The following is a 20,716-nucleotide window of genomic DNA, read 5'->3' as shown; positions in this document are numbered from 1 at the left end:
AGCGCAAAAAAAATGCAGGTTTGGATACCTTTTATATATTCTTATAGTAAACGAAAATAAATTAATACCCAGAAGATCAAATTACAATTTTATCAAATAACAGATTTGATAAATTCTTGCTAAAAATGTCATTTGATCTTCTGGGTAACCTATTTTATTATAAGAATATTTAAAAAGTTATCCAAACCTGCATTTTATTTGTGCTACCTTTCATGTTGTAATTGTATTTTTGCTAGTTAAAGTGGGGAAATTTGTAGTTTAAAGGTTAGCAGTGTTTGGAGTTGATCCAGATAGGTACACTACTTGCTAACTCTTTTTCTATGTAAATTTGTATCCTATTTTTTAGGATGCTGATACTAAATAGCAGTATCTCAGCTGCCAAAAGCCACAATGTTTCAGCAGCCAGAGTCTGATAATGGTTATGCAACAACATCAGTTAATAATGCCCCCGGAGCAAACCCTCATCAACTTCCTGGATACCACAGAGGGAAAACACATTGAGAACATAACCCCAATCTACAAGCCTAACCCTAACTTTCAACCCTAAAAGCAACCTAAAAACCCCAACCCAAACAGTCTTCAACCCTAATCCCACCATCAGTCTACAAACCGGTCCTCAGACCTCCCTTACAGGCCACATTTTGAGGATTTCTGAACTGGATCACAGGTGAAATAATCAGATGATTAGTAAACATGGTTATTATATCTGCTCTCATCTACGGTAATCCTAAAACCTGGCCTGTTGGGGAGGCCGGAGGACAGGTTTGAAAACTAGCGGTCTACAACATATAACCCCAATATCTTTTTTCTTTTTCAAAAAACTTTAAGTAATAGAAACGGTACATATGTTAAAAGTTATTACATAGGATTCAAGTACATGTTTCACAATGGTGGCATAACCCCAATATCTTTTTATCCCCATATTCTGCAGTCCTTAACACAACAAACCAGCTGTAATCCCAATGTCTTACTCCGCTTCCTAATTGCAACCCTTAGATACAGATTTTTCAACATAGTAATTGCCATGGGATCCCATAGGAGGAGCAATTTCAATATACACAAGATCCCGCCCATGAGATTCCAGCATTGTGGTAGGCACTCATGACTGCAACCCATACACTAGTAAATGCAGACTGATTACCAAAGTCTTTTGGGATCAATCTAATTTACATTGTTATGGAAACATTAAAGGGAACCACAACACCTGCTTGAAAAGTTTTTAACTAACTTTCTTTGATTAAGCAAAATAAACCAACTACAATTCTGCATTCAATCTTCATCTTACTGCATTCTGTTGCAGAAAACAGCTTTATAATTTTAATAATGATCTGCAGCCTACAATCTGCTATGTCTGCTGCCATATTGTGAAGACTTTCCACTACAGTGGGTCATGTGACTAAAACGGCACCTCTTTCTTTTACTAACGCTGAGGAAGCAGAGGGATCACTGCAGTGTCTTCTAAGAACGGCTTCAGTCACTGCTATAATTATAAATACCAAGAGCAGGGAAGGAAGGGGGAGAGGAATGCACAGGGGAAGAAAAGCTCCGGAGACAGAAAGCAAACTCTTGCTGCAGATATAATTGTAACCAGATACTTCTGCATTTATCTACGTTACTTACAGCCCTGAGTCTCCCTCTCTGCTTCCTTCCCTGCTCTTGCTATTTATAAATATAGCAGTGTCTGAAGCCGTTCGTCTTTGAAACTGCAGTCCTCACTCTGCTTCCTCAGTGTTAGGAATAGAAGGTGCCGTGAGAGTCATGTGACCTACTAATGTTGAAGACGTGCGTTACAATATGGGAGCAGACATAGCAAGTGCTAGGCTGCTGATTAAACTTTAAATTATGAAGCCGTTTTTCTACAACAATGAAAATATGAAAATACAGCATAAATAATTGATAGTTTATGTTGCACAATTACAACAAGTTAGTTTAGAACATTTGAAGCAGGTGTTGCGGTTCCCTTTAAAGGTTTGTTAAACTTTTCCACCCAACAACCTTCTTACTTACAGGAACTGAACATGCTGCGGGCTGTTGGCAGGAGCAATCCAATAAAATGACACTTCTGTCTTTTTCCGCTTACTTGTGTGACTTACCGCTGAATTCTGCAACAAAGAAGCCTTGGTAAGCAGAAGTCACTATTTTCTGTAAAGGGATATTTTTGACAAAATCTAACATTTAATAAGATGATGCCGATCCGCTTTTGATATCTGGACGCAAAATGTAGTGTAAAAGCGGTTACTAAATGGCTGATGCATGTTAGGATAGGCTACCACAATACAATGCTCCAATTGGTTAGCTGCTATGTGATTGTCATAGTAATCACCTGGCAGCAACTGCTAACAGGGTGGATTTTATTTAAATCATGGTTTCCATTTTTATAATAACCTTCCAGATTTTTACAGTTATATCAGACCATTACAGACTTATTTTACAGTCATTAGATGTGCATAGATAGATCATTGTAATTAAATTATTAATAGGTTAATCATTAATATTTGATCAACTTTTAAACTGTACTTTATTGGAAAGAGAAAAAATAAATCTTAATTTCAATACTTTTATTTAACTAAAACAATAACTTATTTCATTTTTAATGTTTGCCCCTCCCTCCTCACACGTCGGGCCTTGTGCAGATCTAGTCCACTCCAAACAATCTATTCAGTGAGCTTCCTAAATCTTAGTATGGGTTGATTCTGTGTAGATAGATTTGCAGGAGAACAATGGCATTAAAGGGACAGTAAAGTCAAAATTATAAACTTTCATGATTCAGAAAACATGCAATTTGTAACAATTTTCTTCTCTAATTTGCCTCATTCACTTGGTATCCATTGTTGTAAAGCATACATAGGTAGGCTCAAAAGCAATGCACTACTGGGAGCAAGCTGCTTGTCACAATTTCATCCAATGGCATCTATTTATCAAGCCGTCAACCGCAAATACGCTGGAATTCCGCAGCGTAATTGTGGCGAGCTTGATTCCCCTTAGTTATCAAAGCCTACAGACCGGCAAAAGTAGAATTTTGTGACGTAACATATGATCCGCCGGTCTCAGTCCGACACAGATCGATGCTTACGTCACTACAGATGTTCCGAATGCAAATACGGCACTGACTACTTTTGCTAGTTATCAAATAACTACCAGGTACGCTCACCACTATTCCGGCCCAGCGTACCTGGTTTTCAATCCGCCGCCCTGGAGGCGGCGGATGCCATAAGAAACAATGGGAGTCTGAGAGCAGCAAAAGCTCATGTACGATGCTGCCAGATATCCCATTGATTCCTATGGGAGAATAAAAGTTACGTTTAGACTCAGGGTACATGTTAGGGTGTTAGATGTAAACACCCCTAATCTGCTGCCCCTACACTGCCGCCACCTACATTATACTTATTAACCCCTAATCTGCCGCCACCTACATTATACTTATTACCCCTAATCTGCCGCCCTGACACCGCCGCCACCTACATAAAAGTATTAACCCCTTTCGACACTCCCGGAGCCCACCGCGACTAAATAAATGTATTAACCCCTAAACCGCCAGCCCCGCACATCGCCATAAACTAAATTAACCTATTAATCCCTAAACCCAAACAACCCCGCTAACTGTACATTAAATATTAACTCATCCCTATCTTATAATAAATTTAAACTTACCTTTAGATTTAAATTAAACTATATTAAACTAATAATGAATCTATTCTATTAGAATAGGTTAATTATTAATTTAATATAATTTTATTCTAATAGAATAGGTTAATTATTAGTTTAATATAATTTTATAACTATTATAATAAAATTACATTAAACTAATAATTAACATATTCTAACTATTATACTAAAATTACATTAAACTATATTAAACTATTATTTAACCTAAGTTTTATACTAAAATTACATTAAACTACAAAATTAAATTAACTATATTATATATTTAACACCTAACCCTACTCAAATAATTTAATTCTACACTTAAAATTAGAAATTTACAAAAAACTAAGTTACAAAAAATGAGAAATTATCAAAGCTTTAAACTAATTACACCTAATCTAAAGGGCCCTATGAAAATAAAAAGCCTCCCCCACAAATAAAAAAAACCCTAGCCTACAATAAACTACAAATGGCCCTTAAAAGGGCCTTTTGAGGGGCATTGCCCCAAAGTAATCAGCTCTTTTACCTGTAAATTTTTTTTAAATACAAACAACCCCGCCAACAGTAAAACCCACCACCCACACAACCAACCCCCCAAATAAAACCCCAACTAAAAAAACCTAAGCTCCCCATTGCCCTGAAAAGGGCATTTGGATGGGCATTGCCCTTAAAAGGGGATTTAGCTCTATTGCAGCCCAAGTCCTAATCTAAAACAAAAACCCACCCAATAAACCCTTAAAAAAATCCTAACACTATCCCCAGAAGATTTACTTACAGTTTTGAAGATCCGACATCCATCCTCCAAGAAGCCGGGAGAAGTCCTCATCCAAGTGGCCGAAGTCTTCATCCAAGCCCGCAGAAGTCTTCACCCAGACAGCATCTTCTATCTTCATCCATCCGGCGCAAAGCGGCTCCATCTTCAAGACATCCGACACGGAGCATCCTCTTCCTTCCAACGACTACCGAAGGTTCCTTTAAATGACATCATCCAAGATGGCGTCCCTTAGATTCGGATTGGCTGATAGAATTCCATCAGCCAATCGGAATCTAAGGGACACCATCATCATGGATGACGTCACTTAAAGGAACCGTCATTCGTCGGTAGTAATTGGAAGAGGATGCTCCGCGTCGGATGGATGAAGATAGAAGATGCCGTCTGGATGAACACTTCTGCCCGTCTGGAGGAAGACTTCTCCCGGCTTCGTTGAGGACTTCGGCCCAGCTTGGATGAAGAATTCTCCCGGTAAGTCGATCTTCAGGGGGTTAGTGTTAGGTTTTTTTTAAGGGTGTATTGGGTAGGTTTTATTTTTAGGTTAGGGATTTGGGCCGCAAAAGAGCTAACTGCCCTTTTAAGGGCAATGCCCATCCAAATGCCCTTTTCAGGGCAATGGAGAGCTTAGGTTTTTTTTAGTTAGTATTTTATTGGGGGGTTGGTTGTGTGGGTGGTGGGTTTTACTGTTGGGGGGTTGTTTGTATTTTCTTTTTACAGGTAAAAAAAGAGCGGATTTCTTTGGGGCAATGCCCCGCAAAAGGCCCTTTAAGGGCTATTGGTAGTTTAGGCTAGGGGTTTTTTTTTTTTTTTTTTTTAAATGGTGGCGGGGTTTTTTTTTATTTTTTTTATTTTAATAGGGCTATTAGATTAGGTGTAATTAGTTTAAATATCTAGTAATTTATATAATTATAGTGTAGTGTTAGGTGTTATTGTAACTTAGGTTAGGTTTTATTTTACAGGTACTTTTGTATTTATTTTAGCTAGGTAGTTAGTAAATAGTTAATAATAATAACTATTTAGTAACTATTCTACCTAGTTAAAATAAATACAACCCTGCCTGTGAAATAAAAATTAAACCTAAGATAGCTACAATATAACTAATAGTTACATTGTAGCTATCTTAGGGTTTATTTTATTATAGGTATTTCGTTTTAAATATGATTTAGTTAATAGGTTTTATTTAGATTTATTTTAATTATATTAAGTTTGGGGGTGTTAGGGTTAGACTTAGTTTACGGGTTAATACATTTAATATAGTGGCGGCGACATTGGGGGACGGGGGGCGGAGATTAGGGGTTAATAGGTATAATGTCGGTTGGCGGCGGGTGTAGGGGGCGGCAGATTAGGGGTTAATAACATAATGTAGGTGGCGGTGGGCCTCCGGAAGCGCAGGATAGGGGTTAATACGTTTATTAGAGTGGTGGTGGGCTCCAGGAGCGTCGGTTTAGGGTTTAAATAAACTTTATTTAGCTGTGGCGGGGTCCTGTGAGCAGGCGGGATAGGGGTAAAACAGTGTAGTATAGTATGGGTGGTGTAGTGACAGGGGTACCAATAAGCTGGGAAAAAGCCGAAGAGCAGCAAGATCGATGACTGTTAGTTAACAGTCCGCTGCTCATCGCCCTGTACTTGCTGCGCGGCTTTTTGACAGCTTTTTTGGTAACTTTGGAGAAACGTATTCAGGTCCGCAGGCAGCGAAGTTAGGCGATCGGATTGGTGCCGTCGAATGCAAGTCAGTTGACGGCTTGATAAGTAGATGCAAATGTGTTAAGCTTTGCTCTCCAACAAAAAGGATACCAGAGAATGAAGCAAATTTGAAATCAAAAACGGCATGCTATATCTCAAGATGAAATGTTTTCTCTTTCAGGATTATGTAAATTGAAGGTCTATTTCTCAACAATATGTTTATTTTATAACAATTTTGCTGGTGAAGGGGCAGGTTATTCAGAAGACACAAATTCACAGTTTTAGGAACCAGAAGACCAATAATATCTTCAATATAGAAAACTTGCCCAAAATAATCTGACAGAACCCTCTGGAAGAGCAGGACATTGTAAATGGATTCATGGAATAATTTGCCAAAAAAATTAAACGTTACAGCCAGGAATATACAGCATCTTGCTATATAAATAAAAACAAATCCATATTAGTATGAATAACCTTTAGATTATGATGTATGTAAAATCGAAGCTCATCTTTTAGATTGAGTTTCCGCAAAAAAAAAAATCCTATTTAAATAAAAAAAAAAAATCTGATTTAAATAAAACATTAAAAGTTTTTTATCCAACCTGACGGCTACTTTTTATTTGTGGTTTGTGCTAGGGCTTATAGCTCCTTTTTCGAGTAAAGTCATGTATCTTATTATAGAGACGGTAAACAATGTACTTTATACTAACATTATGACCATGGCTAAAAACCCAGATTGGCTCCTTTTGCAGTAAAAAGGATGTTTGTTTATTTTAGAAAGGTTTATACCTGGCTAATGTTATTCTATAGTAAGACGCCAAAGCTATTTTATACATACAGTACAAGGTTTTGGTGCCCCTTTAAATGTCAGAAACAGTTTACTTTCTTTTTATATGAAGTGTAGCCAATTTTCCTGTGAGTTTCTTCGGTCCTGGGTAGGAGCTTATTCCCACAATGCATTTGCACACTAGTATGGCATTGTGCATGTTTACCGATAACCTGACAGTAACTCACTATGCTGGCGCCATCTTGTGTTTGCTTTTGGAACTCCATACAGCTTGCATGTTTTCCCCCTTCCATGTAATTTAGCTCTGAACATAAAATATACCTGCTAACTCAGAATGAATATATATATCCCTAATTGCGTTTATCAGAACAATTGCAAAACAATATACTTAAAGGGACAGTCAAGTCCAAAAAAAATAAATAAAAAAATATAATTTATTTTTCAAATAGGGCATGTAATTTTAAACAACATTCCAATTTACTTTTATCAACAATTTTGCTTTGTTCTCTTGGTATTCTAGTTGAGAGCAAACCTAGGAAGGCTCATATGATAATTTTGAAGCCCTTGAAGGCCGCCTCTATTTTATTTACTTTTCACAGTAGGGGAGAGCTAGTTCTTGTAGGCCATATAGACAGCATTGTGATCACGCCTGTGGCTAGTGGCAGACACTGCACTAATTGGCTAAAATAAAAGTCAATAGATAATAACTAAAAGTCATGTGATTAGGGGCGGTCAGAAGATGCTTAGATACAAGTTAGTCACAGAAGTAAAAAGTATATTAATATAACAGTGTTGGTTTTGCAAAACTGGGGAATGGGTAATAAAGGGATTATCTATCTTTTTAAACAACAAAAATTCTGGTGTTAACTGTCCCTTTAATACTAACGTTTTGACAGTGGTTAGCCTTGTTGTCTGCAGACTAAATCCCTGATTGGCTCCACCAAATAAGGCAAACTGTGAGTGGAGTTTGGCTATTTAAAAAATAATTGCATTAAAAAGGATGTTAATTCTCTTTTTTTTTTAAAAAAGGAAACTAAATTGAAATGTTTTTTTTTTTAATAATTACAATTAAACATTTTATATTTCAATCTCACTGTGTTAAAAAGGACAACATTTAAAATTAAACATTAACGATTTAGTGGATAGAACATGAAGTTTCCAAATGACTTCCATTATCAAACTGTGCAGTCTTTACATGCACTGAGGCACCAACTCATACTGAGCATGTGGAAGACTTCAGTGCATATGTATACGAGTCTGATTGGCTAATCACTGTCACATGATACAGGGGCTGCAAATTAAAAGAAATTATTGGAATTTGTTACAAAAAAAAATCTATTGCTCATTTTAAATTTAGATAGTGCATAGTCTTTTTATGATGCACTTTTTGATTATGCATTTAACGAGCCTTTAAGCTACCAAAAAAGTGTGAACTGTCCTCTTAGAATAATTATGTAACCCTTGTAATATCGGCACGTTCTGCACGACCACATATAATTGCAATATATAATGATATGGGAGACACTTAAAGTAAAACTTCACAATTTTTTTTAATGAAAGTAACAATCACAAATGATGCAACTGGCAAACTAATCCTGCACACAACAAGGGGCAGTAATCATAGAACCCTTCAATTCCCCATCAACCTTGGAGGTTTGGCCTCCCCTTCCATTGTCAAATACTATGAGGGGACAATGCTTACGCATGTATCCCAATGGGGAGTACTCCAGGCACAGGACAGATCCTTAGGGATCTAATTTGGACCCCAGCTCATAGTAGCAGAACTCTTGGTATATCTAATCCTGTAATAATAGAATGTATCTGTCTGGGATAAGATCCGGCACCGCCGGTTGATTACACCCCACCCCTCCCAGGTCACATCTATTGCAGGTCTTCTTACAGGCCTTGTGGAAACTCACCCTAATACCTGGGCCCGAATAGGAGTCAAGCAGGTATCGGACCTTTGGTCTGAGACCAGCCGAGACAGATATATTTCACTAGACCAGATCGAATCGCGCACAATATTCCACCCTTCCTCCACTTTGAATTTACCAGAATTAAAAAAAAAAAAAAAAAAAAAAAGTTTCCTCTCTACTTGGGGATTTCTTCCCAATTCTGCCCGCCCACTAACCCCATGGGAGTCCATCTGGCTCAGGGGTCACAGACGTCTTAAGCCACTGTCAATACACTATAGCTGGCTTGACGGTACCGTACCACCCGATCCAGCACCACACTTACTTAGATGGAACACTCCAACACATCCATATTCCTGTAAACTCCTGGCAAAGAGCTCACGCTGACTAAAAAAACACTACACTGTATAACAATGTTCGAAACCTATTACAAAATTTTATCCCAGTGGTATTTGGTCCCCACACGACTATCTAAAATGTTTCCAGGGACCTCTCCTCTATGCTGGAGGCAATGTGGCCTTCCAGGTGACATGCTCCATACGTGGTGGGAGTGCCCAAAAATTAAACCCTTATGGAATCTGTGCTTTCGCACCCTATCTGCACTTCAGATCACGGTACCTAAAGACCCAGCCACGGCACTTCTTCACTTAGATTTACACCCCCTTCCCAAACATCAGAGGGTGATATGCATATATCTTCTGTCCTCCATCAAAACTAACATCGCTAGGTCCTGGAAGAGAGAGCTCCCCCAAAGTGGACTGAGATTCTAAACAATATGGCTTATTTGTACACAATGGAAAAAGACATATGCTGCAATCTAGATAAAGTTGATATATTCAAAATGGCTTGGGCTGACTGGAAGGATAAACATGACACTTTGTGGCAACCACTGATCATGACCTAAGAGGCCTCGTACCATGCTTAGCCGGACGACTGACTACCCATGATTACTGGACTTTTTACATGCTAGAGGTCCGACGAAGACCCCATTCCCCCCCCCTCCTCTTTACTTCTTCCCCCTTCCCCCCCCCCCCGAGAATATACTGTACTGTATCGATCACAAATTGGATTTCAAATGGTATAATGGTTTACTTAAAAAAGTTTCCTTCCTCTAGAGTGGAAGGAATGTTTTATATATTAATATTTTGATATGACTTATAATCGGACCTTTGTGTCCAAAAATTGGATATGTGTCACTATGAGTAGGGGACCTACGAGGTCCCCAAATGTTATTTGTTATGTTAAACCCAAATAAAAAAAATTAAAAAAAAAAAAAAAAAAAAAAAAATTATAATACAAAAATTTATAATTATGTGAAGTACAACAACTTTGCAATGTACTTAATATTTACTTTACCCAGGTTACCTGTAATTTAAAAAGGACAATTAAAGGGTGAGCAAAGTAAAAATTAGACATTACTCTTCAACACACAACACCAAGAGAATGAAGAAACCTAGGTATGCCGATTTGATTTTGTTCATGTGTCATTAGCAATCACAGCAGAAGAGTTTGCAATTATGTTTAACATTGTTGCATAGACTGCTAAAGACACGTGCACGCCCCTGAGCTAACCTAGAGACAATACCAAGAGAATTGTTTAAGAGATGGTTAAAAATTCATGGTATATCAATTTAAAGTGATTGTAAAGTTTTAATGAATTACTGACCAGTATTTAAAAAAAAAAAAAAAAAAAAAAAAAAAACACACCACCACATTAAAACCAGGGGCACTTTAATTCATTTTTAAAATACTTACCTTTGTGTTACTGTAAACAGATCGATGATTCTCTGCACTCATCTCCTACTGTATTGAGCATATCGACGACAAATCCGTCTTCCTCCAATCGTTGTGTGCCCCACGAGCTGGATGCCAAAGGGGTCACGCAACAATTGGAGGAAGTCGGATTTGTCATCAATATGCTCAATACAGTAGGAGATGTGTGCAGAGAATCAGCGATCTGTTCACAGTAACGCAAAGGTAAATATTAAATAAAAAAAAGCATCATTGTAAAGTTTAATGAATTAAAGTGCCCCTGTTTTTAAGATTTGTAGATACTGGGCACTAATTTATTAAAAACTTTACAATCACTTTATGTAGAATTGAATAATCAACAAATGCATAATAAAAAAGGCAACAATACTGAATGCAAATGAGATGTAGATCTCATTTCCCTGCCTTTTATATCATGTGACAGCCATCAGCAAATCACAGGCTCTTACACATGCACAGTAACAGCTGGTGCCTCAGAAAGTGTACGTATGAAAAGACTGCACAATTTGACATTACATTTTTAAATTGAATGTTCTGTCTGGCTCCTGAAAGTTTAAAAAAGGGATATGAAACACAAATTTTCTTTCATGATTCAGATAGAGGATGTGATTTTAAATAACTTTCTAATTTACTTCTATTAGCAATTTTTCTTCGTTCTCTTGGTATTTTTTGTTAAAAAGCAGGGATGAATGCTTAGGAGCCGGACTATTTCTGGAGCACTATTTCCTGACATGTAGTGTTCCAGATGCCTACCTATGTAACTATTCAACACAGAATATCATGGGAACTAAGCAAATTTGATAATAGAAGTAAATTAGAAACTTTTTTTTTTTTTTTTTTTTAAGGGTACGCTCTGTCTAAATCACTAAATATTTTTGAGTTTCATATCCCTTTAATAATAACTTAGTCCCTTTAATTCTGAAATTTGTGAATTTTTCAGTCCTGAGACTTTAAAGTGTGTATGGCAGGCTTCACAAACTTAACCCTGCAAGTACAGATTGGCTCCTACAAATAAGGGATATGGTGAGTGGAGTTTGACCATTGAAAAACAATTGCAGAAAACAATGTGTTAACCTGTTCTGAAAACATTCCAACTCTACTGGTATGTTAATCTATTGCAACAAGACAGAAAAAGTTTATAATTACAGGAAGATTCAGATTGCTAATCACAGTAAAACACGGATTTCTCTTTCAATGCCAACTTGCTACTAGGGTTGCCACCCGTCCCTTGAAATACGGAATCGTCCCGTATTTCAGGTTAAAATACAGCGTCCCGTATTGAATCAATACGGGACGGGGTTTGTCCCGTATTTAAAGTTACTAATTTTCTTCCTGCGCTAGCACTGCCTGCGACCGTCACCTGCGTCGACTACTTAACAACTCGACTCTGACTGACTGCTGAGAAGAGTCCGTCCTGACTCAGACTGTGGTCTGACGTCAGGTATGTTACCAGGGAAGCTGTTACCAGGTAAGATGTTGTGTTGAGGGCGGCTGCGAATGGTTTGCTAGCGGCGGGCGCTGTTACCAGGGAAGCAGCTGAGCTGTGGAGGCTGCGATGATTGGTTTGCTGGCGCTGTTACCAGGGAAGCAGCTGTGGAGGCTGCGATGATTGGTTTGCTGGCTCTGTCTGTCACTGTCAGAGTCTCTGACTTGTATCTGTGTCGGAGTTTTTAAAGTAATCACTCACGCACAGTGTCACTGTGAGTGACAGGCAGCACAGCAGTCTGCATTCCTGGATTGGACTTTAGCTTTGGAGGCCTGAGTCTTGGGGTGCCGGTGGTTTTACTGGTCTGGACGACCGGACTTGTGCTGTGTCAGGTGGGGAGTGATGTCATCATGTCTGTCTGTCTCTGAACTTAATCGCAAATGGCAATTGACAACATCTTGCACTGAGGACAGGTCAGTGGTTATTAAATAATAACTGTAGTCTATAAGTATAAAGATAATTTGCTGCAAAAACTAGTGCATAAGTGCACCAAGTCAGTGGCTGGCTGTGTGCTGTGACAGGCAGGGGCCAGGAAGGATCTGGGCAGCTGTTATGAGTGCTCTGTTATCAATATGGTTATTGCTAAGCAGCAGTGACTGTGCACCATCAATGAAGAAGCTTTGCCAAGTTCCTTGGATCAGGATGTTAGTTACACATTCATACTTTTAAGGATCACACATCAACAATTTTGTTAACAAGAGAAGTTTTTTTAGATAAAACCCGTCCAGAATCAATGGGAGATAATTAATTAATAATACTGCTGAGCAGTAGGATGAATTGATTCTCAGTGGTTTCATCCAAAAATACTTCTTATTAATAAGATTGTTGTAGGATCTGCCACTGACTGAGTACACTGACTGAGTACTAGTCAGGATCTGCCACTGGCTGAGTACTAGTCAGGATCTGCCACTGGCTGAGTACTAATCAGGATCTGCCACTAGCTGAGTACTAGTCACGATCTGCCACTGGCTGAGTACTAGTCACGATCTGCCACTGGCTGAGTACTAGTCACGATCTGCCACTGGCTGAGTACTAGTCAGGATCTGCTTCTGACTACTAGTCAGGATCTACTTCTGACTACTAGTCAGGATCTGTCACTGACTGAGTACTAGTCAGGATCTGCCACTGACTGAGTACTAGTCAGGATCTGCCACTGACTGAGTACTAGTCAGGATCTGCTTCTGACTACTAGTCAGGATCTGTCACTGACTGAGTACTAGTCAGGATCTGTCACTGACTGAGTACTAGTCAGGATCTGCTTCTGACTACTAGTCAGGATCTGCTTCTGACTACTAGTCAGGATCTGTCACTGACTACTAGTCAGGATCTGTCACTGACTACTAGTCAGGATCTGTCACTGACTGAGTACTAGTCAGGATCTGCTTCTGACTACTAGTCAGGATCTGCTTCTGACTACTAGTCAGGATCTGCTTCTGACTACTAGTCAGGATCTGCTTCTGACTACTAGTCAGGATTTGCCACTGACTGAGCACTAGTCAGGATCTGCCACTAACGTTAGAGAATAAACACTTTCCTATTTTTTTTTTTCCCAGCATAAACTAGTATAAATATCATCCTTAGTTGGCCAGAGAATCACTAATTTAATTGCATGAAAAATCAAAATGTCATGTTACACCCTGACCAAAAAAATATTATGGATAAAAAAAGGCCTAAAACCGGGGGGGGGGGCGTCCCTTATTTTTCTGTATTGAAGGTGGCAACCCTACTTGCTACCTACACACAAGGTTTGTTTTGTTGCTGTTCCCCTGTTAAAAGGTTAACAAACCTGTTTTACCACTTCTGACAATTTATTTTTCAGAAGCTTGCAATGAAAGAAAAAGCTTCTTGCAGAGCAACAGCAAGAGGAGCCAACAAACCTGAGGGATTATACTCAGCAAGCCACAATGCGCTTTACAGACCTGCGCATAAAAGCCTAACGGCCCATATATGCCACATTTATTCCTAACCTGTAGCCACATATTCAAAACGTCCATACTCTGCTTTCCAAGGTAATTATATCACTCCTGCTGGTCTAGCTGAGGCCCTGACTATTTTGGGCCTGGCCTCTGGAAAACTGCAGTCACTACTGCCGACCAGGCACCATTTTTTGACAAGCTTTGTCCTAAAGTAATTACACCAGGACCAAATATGTGCCAATATCTGAAAGCGTTGACAAACTTCAGCAGATTTAACTCCAGCGATGGCTGAAGCGACAGATTTGAACCTTTAGATCAGAGGAACGTCCATCAATCGATCAGGTAGAAATTGAAGAAACAGCAGCAATGGAATACAAATAATTCTCATGTAACTAGATACATTGCAGAGTCTCTAGATCTAAATGAAGAAGCAGATTTAATCTATTCTGGTGTCAAAGAGATGCTCGCTGCAAGATCCATCTGGCTTCCTGTAACTGTTGAAAGTCTGTAGTACTTTGCTGAAGTCTGGTGTAGGACACACTGAGTAGACTTTTACCAACTTATTCTTCAGACCATATTGAAAAAACACTTAAAGAACTTAAGTGCCTTGAGTTTCAATGCATTTATAGCCAACAAATGTATCTTATGTCCAATGACCTTGTATAAAGTGACTCCAAGTTACGGACTATTAAAGCAAACTGGTGTCAAAAGTCAAGCAAATGAACTAAAGGGTCCGTCAAACTCCTACCCAGCTTATAATGGGCACAGTGTCCATCAGGTGCACCTGTTTTATCCTTTCTAGAATGGGAATAAGAGCTGACAACTCGTTTTGGGATGACAAGCTTCAAAAAAGGTAGAACTGAAAGGGATACATTCTCCAGCGGGTCCATTATATCATCACAATAAACAACAACAGTCTTCCTAAGAGATACCAAGCACAAACCTAAGATTGCCAAAATTAACTAGGTGAAACATGAAAATAAGTTTCTAACCTGGAGGGCACAATATTCAAATGAGCCTGGACATTTTGCTCCTAAAAAGATTCGAGTTTGTTTGGGAACAATACAACATCTCCAGATCCAAGAGTGTCTCACCAGGAAAGATGTAACAAGGCTTTTGTGTTTGCGAGCCAGATCTTTCGAAGGTGCCACAATTAGAATACCTCTAAGTTAATGTTTTACTTAGAACCTTCTTTTCCCAGCTCTGCAATAAGCGTTAGTAGAAAACTCATAACAATTAATTGCTATCTGTACTGCCATAAAGGCTGACGCACAACTGAAAATAGCTCTCATACCAAATCAGAGAAAACAATAAAGTGCAAAAACTGCTGGATTATGCATGAGTCTTTTAGACAAACATTGCTCAATAGCCAAAGAGCTGGGGGGGGGGGGGGGGGCTGGAAGCAATGTTTATAACCAGGGGTCAATTTGAGCGGGAACGGAGTTCCTGCACTCTTTATGCAGGTGAAACTAAGTTCCCTCTGGACAGAGAACAGAAAAGCTTCAGTAAACACTGCTGCTGCTGGTGGGAGGAGCTGGACCACAGTCTTGTTAGAGGGATAGTGAGATTCTCTAGTAATGGACAGTAACAATTCCTACAATACACTAAATGCAAGCCTGTCAGTGGTCCTGCTGCGTGATCACCATGCACTGTGTGCAACACATGATGCTTACAATTTTGTGTGGCTTGCTCTGGGATTATTAAGCTCCCCTGAGCAGAAATATGACTATTGCACAGGGGCGGACTGAGACCAACCAGGGCCCCCGGGCAAATGTGTGGCAGGGCCCCCCACCCCCTTCCTCTGCTCCTCCTCCACCTTATTGCCCCTCCCCTGCCATGTTTTTAATTGCCATATAAAGAGACAATTTTGTATCCTTAAATATTTTAATAAGAACACATTTCCACAGTGTTTCAGGCAGGTACTGACTTTGCAATTCCCTTACAGGGAAGTTTTTTCTTTCATGATTTAGCTAGGGCATGCAACTTTAAGCAATTTTCTAATTTACTCCATATATTATTTTTTCTTCATTCCCTTGCTATCTTTATTTGAAAAAGGAGGAATGTAAGAGCCGGCCCAGTTTTGGTTCAGTACCTGGGTAGCGCTTGCTAGTTGGTGGCTAAATGTATCCCCCAATCAGCAAGTGCTAACCAGGTTCTGAACTAAAAATGGACAAGCTCCTAAGCTTACATTCCTTATTTTCAAATAAAGATAGCAAGAGAACAAAGAAAAATTGATAACAGGAGTAAATTAGAAAGTTGCTTAAAATGTCACGTTCTCGCTAAACTATGAAAGTTTAGTTTTCACTTTACTGTCCCTTTAAAGTCTCCAGTATAAGCTGAGATATTTAAACATCTTAAAAGGACCACTAAATACACATTTGCATAATTAACAAATGAATGGTAAAAAGACAATACAATAGCACTTAGTCTAAACTTCATATGAGTAGTAGATTTTTTTGTGACAGATTTTAGTTATGTCTATTTCTACCATGTGACAGCCATCAGCCAATCACAAATGCTTATACGTATATTCTATGAATTCTTGCACATGCTCAGTAGGAGCTGGTGACTCAAAGTGTAAATATAAAAAGATTGAGCACATTTTGTTAATGGAAGTAAATTGGAAAGTTGTTTAAAATTGCTTCTCTGTCTAAATCATCAAAATATAATCTCTCTATATCAAACAAAAAATAAAGCACTCACTGGTCTTCAATCAACAAAATAACAGGATATATAGATATATATTTATTTTTTATTTATTTTTTTTAAATAAAAAATATTCCCAAATCAGAACCAAAGTTAGTAACAAGTATAATATTTATTTGTATTATCATTTACACTTTGAATTCCCCCTTTAACATGAAAACTTGAAGTATAATTATTCATCTAAAGGAGGGGGGGAGTCAAAGTGTAAACCATAATACAAATAAATATTTAATTTGGGAGTCTGGGAGATCATAATTAGATTATACTAACTAGCCACCAGCCAAGCCAATATATAACATGGGAAGCAAGCAATAGCAAATCAAGCAAACGTCAATCAATGGGATTGGGATTTGTTTGCAAATTACAGCCGGCTCCTTCACTTGCCTGAGTTGCCTCGCCTACCTCATACTAACTAACCTAACCAGCCAATCCAATATATAATGGAGTGAAGCAATAGCAAATCAAGCAACAAGGCTGTTTCTAGAGAACCTAGCTCCCAGGGCAAAATTCCAAAATGAGCCCCCCTCCCAATTTTAAAGGTTAATCTTCCCCACCTTGGACCTTCTATGTCTCACTATCAATGACTTAATTTGCAACTCCTTCAAAATGTACAACTTCAACATCCAAAAAATAAAATATATATATATACATATATACATACACATACATATATACATACACACACACACTTGGGTGTTTCTTGATCTGCGCTGTGTACGTTGCAAATGGTTATTTTGCTCTAAATAGTTCCTCCTGATATATTTCAATGGCATCTAGTTTCTGAATATTCCACTATCATCAAATGGAATGTGAAGGAAAAAAAGGTATGGAGTTGAGTTTCAGAGTTCCGCGCACATAGAACGGAGAAAAACAAAACCAAATTATGGTGCAGTATGTCAGTACTAGGCAATCAAAAACTAAACGTGAGATTTATATGTGCTCACCTTGTTTAACCTCAAACATGTGAGGTATGTTGGAAGCATGGAGGGGATGTAATCCCTATCTGTGGTAAAGATGTTTCCAGCTGGTATGCAGAAACTTTTAGCAGGTGGAAATCTTGATATCCCTGGAGTAGAAATATGTTGGTATTTCAGACAAACTTCTCTCTGGAGTTAGGTAGAGACACTTTCTTTTTGCTGGATTTCTTTCCTTGTTGCCGTTTATTTCTTTTCCCCTTCTTTATACTTGAAAGGCTTCTCCTCTCTCGAGTATGGTATAAACTTTATGTACGCAAACCAATTAGTGCTCAGTTTACATACTATGAGATCAATTGTGGATATTAATTGCAGTACTCATGAGATGTGTATAAATGATGCTTGCAAGGACACAAAGTGAAATTTAAAATAAAAACACTTTTATTTTCCAATGTCCAATAAAAAAATGATAAACAGAAATCCTCTTTGATAATAGTCCAGATCAGGGACAGAAATAAGTGAGCAGATGAAATATAGTATATTTCTTTAAATCCGGTAGTGAGTTTTTTTTAATCAGGGCTGGTGCAAAAACAGCTAGCTGATCAAAATTAGTGATATTGTGGTATAGGATGCTGTAAGTACAGCTGGAGGAAAAATCCTTGTGGTGGTTTTGAGCTCTGAAAAGCTCCCAGAGTTCAGGTGGATAAGTTGGCGTTTATGATGGAAAACCGTAATAAATAGTTACATGAACTGCTGTAAATACAGCTAGATGATGATTCCTTGTGGTATTTTGAGCTCTAGATAGCTCACAATATCCGGATGGATGTGGATTAAGCCTGTCAGTGACAGGGTCCGTTGCTGAAGTGTTTGAAGCTTGGTCTCCCTGGACAGGAAGTGACGTCAGCAGTGGGTGTGCCCTTACGCGTTTCGGGAATTACATTCACTTCATCAGAGGGTCCATCTGATGAAGTGAATGTAATTCACGAAACGCGTTTTTTGGTTTTCCATCATAAACACCAACTTATCCACCTGAACTCTGGGAGCTTTTCAGAGCTCAAAACCACCACAAGGAATTTACCTCCAGCTGTACTTACAGCATCCTATACCACAATATCACTAATTTTTATCAGCTAGCTATTTTTGCACCAGCCCTGATAAAAAAAACTCACTACCGGATTTAAAGAAATATACTATATTTCATCTGCTCACTTATTTCTGTCCCTGATCTGGACTATTATCAAAGAGGATTTCTGTTTATCATTTTTTATTGGACATTGGAAAATAAAAGTGTTTTTATTTTAAAATTTCACTTTGTGTCCTTGCAAGCATCATTTATACACATCTCATGAGTGCTGCAATTAATATCCACAATTGATCTCATAGTATGTAAACTGAGCACTAATTGGTTTGCATACATAAAGTTTATACCATGCTCGAGAGAGGAGAAGCCTTTCAAGTATAAAGGGGAAAAGAAATAAACAGCAACAAGAAAAGAAATCCAGCAAAAAGAAAGTGTCTCTACCTAACTCCAGAGAGGAGAAGTTTGTCTGAAATACCAACATATTTCTACTCCAGGGATATCAAGATTTCCACCTGCTAAAAGTTTCTGCATACCAGCTGGAAACATCTTTGCCACAGATAGGGATTACATCCCCTCCATGCTTCCAACATACCTCACATGTTTGAGGTTAAACAAGGTGAGCACATATAAATCTCACGTTTAGTTTTTGATTGCCTAGTACTGACATACTGCACCATAATTTGGTTTTGTTTTTCTCCATTCTATGTGCGCTGAACTCTGAAACTCAACTCCATACCTTTTTCCTTCACATTCCATTTGAGGATAGTGGAATATTCAGAAACTAGATGCCATTGAAATATATCAGGAGGAACTATTTAGAGCAAAATAACCATTTGCAACGTACACAGCGCAGATCAAGAAACACCCAAGCAACACTTTCTACACACACACATACATAACACAAAAGAAACATAATTTATTCACAAGCTTGTTTGTCTCATGAAACCCCATATTTTTCTGTGATTCAGATGGACCATAACATTTAAAGCAACATTTTAAAATGTACTTCTGTTATCAAATTCACTTACTTTTCCCGTTATGGTAACCTTTGTTGAAGGAGCAGCAATGCACTACTGGGTGTTAGCTAAACACATCAGATGAGGCAACAACAAGAGGCATATATGTGCAACCATCAATCAGCAGCAAGCTCCTAGTAGTGCATTGCTGCTAATGAGACTACCTAGGTATGCTTTTCAACAAAGGATACTTAAAACAAAGCAAATTAGATAATAGAAGCAAATTGGAATGTAGTTTAAAATTGAATCATACAAGTTTAATATTGACTTTACTGTCCCTTTAAAAAGAAAGAAAACAGAAGTTATCTTAAAGCACAAAATATATATTTTTTAAGCTAGCATCAGTGTGATGAATAAATAGCTTTTAGCAGTGGTATAATTTGAATTCAGTTACAGCAAAGAAACAACTAGAAGGCTGCAATAGATTGCTATACATTCCACTGTAGCCCCGTCATAGGAAAGGGGTTAAAATGGGCACTAAATTAAAATTAATATCGAACAAAGTAAACCATTGCTAGACTGCGACATTGCCTGCATTTCAGCTCCCCAGAGTGAATAGAATTTAAAAATAAAGTTATATTTATATTGCCCTCAGGCATTAATTTATAACCTAAACTAAGATGTACTGCAGTTTGTAGTAGTTAATAAATTAGAGCAGGTTATATGTAGTACAAAATACATATATTTTAAAATCCCTACCTTTTTTGACAGCAATGCCTTCCTGGCTTTAAATTCCATTACTATAACTGTGGGGGCAGCTATTTCAGGGACCAGGGAAACTATGTGAGATATCATGGATAAAGAATTTTCCTGCTGCTTTTGTATACAAGAAGTCCCAAGAGGTTTTGCCGGCTGCACAAGTTTATCTGCAGCTCCTGTTACGATCACTGCCCGGTCCCTTCCAGATAGCAGTGGAAGTGCAACAGAAGCCAAGCATGCAAACGGGACAGTTGTAGAGGAAGAGAAAGGAAGGGTCAGGTACTTTGCAGAGGAATTAACAGCTAGACTGCTAGTTATTCACCGGCAA

At 38.3% G+C, this 20,716-nt stretch overlaps 1 protein-coding gene across 5 annotated transcripts in view; it reads right to left on the bottom strand.

Moving 5' to 3' along the window:
• LOC128641413 (putative ferric-chelate reductase 1) overlaps positions 1 to 20,716 on the bottom strand; it is a 258,303-nt gene that overhangs the window by 41,580 nt on the left and 196,007 nt on the right. For all 5 annotated transcript variants that reach the window (XM_053694043.1, XM_053694039.1, XM_053694040.1 and 2 more), the window contains exon 4: positions 2,008 to 2,102. In XM_053694043.1, the coding sequence (XP_053550018.1) occupies positions 2,008 to 2,102 (95 nt within the window). The remainder of the gene's footprint in view (positions 1 to 2,007; positions 2,103 to 20,716) is intronic.

This window comes from Bombina bombina, chromosome 10, assembly GCF_027579735.1.
Source record: "Bombina bombina isolate aBomBom1 chromosome 10, aBomBom1.pri, whole genome shotgun sequence".
Lineage (NCBI taxonomy): Eukaryota > Metazoa > Chordata > Amphibia > Anura > Bombinatoridae > Bombina > Bombina bombina.
Note: the sequence above shows the minus strand (reverse complement) of the source record. Positions and strands in the feature narration are given on the sequence as shown.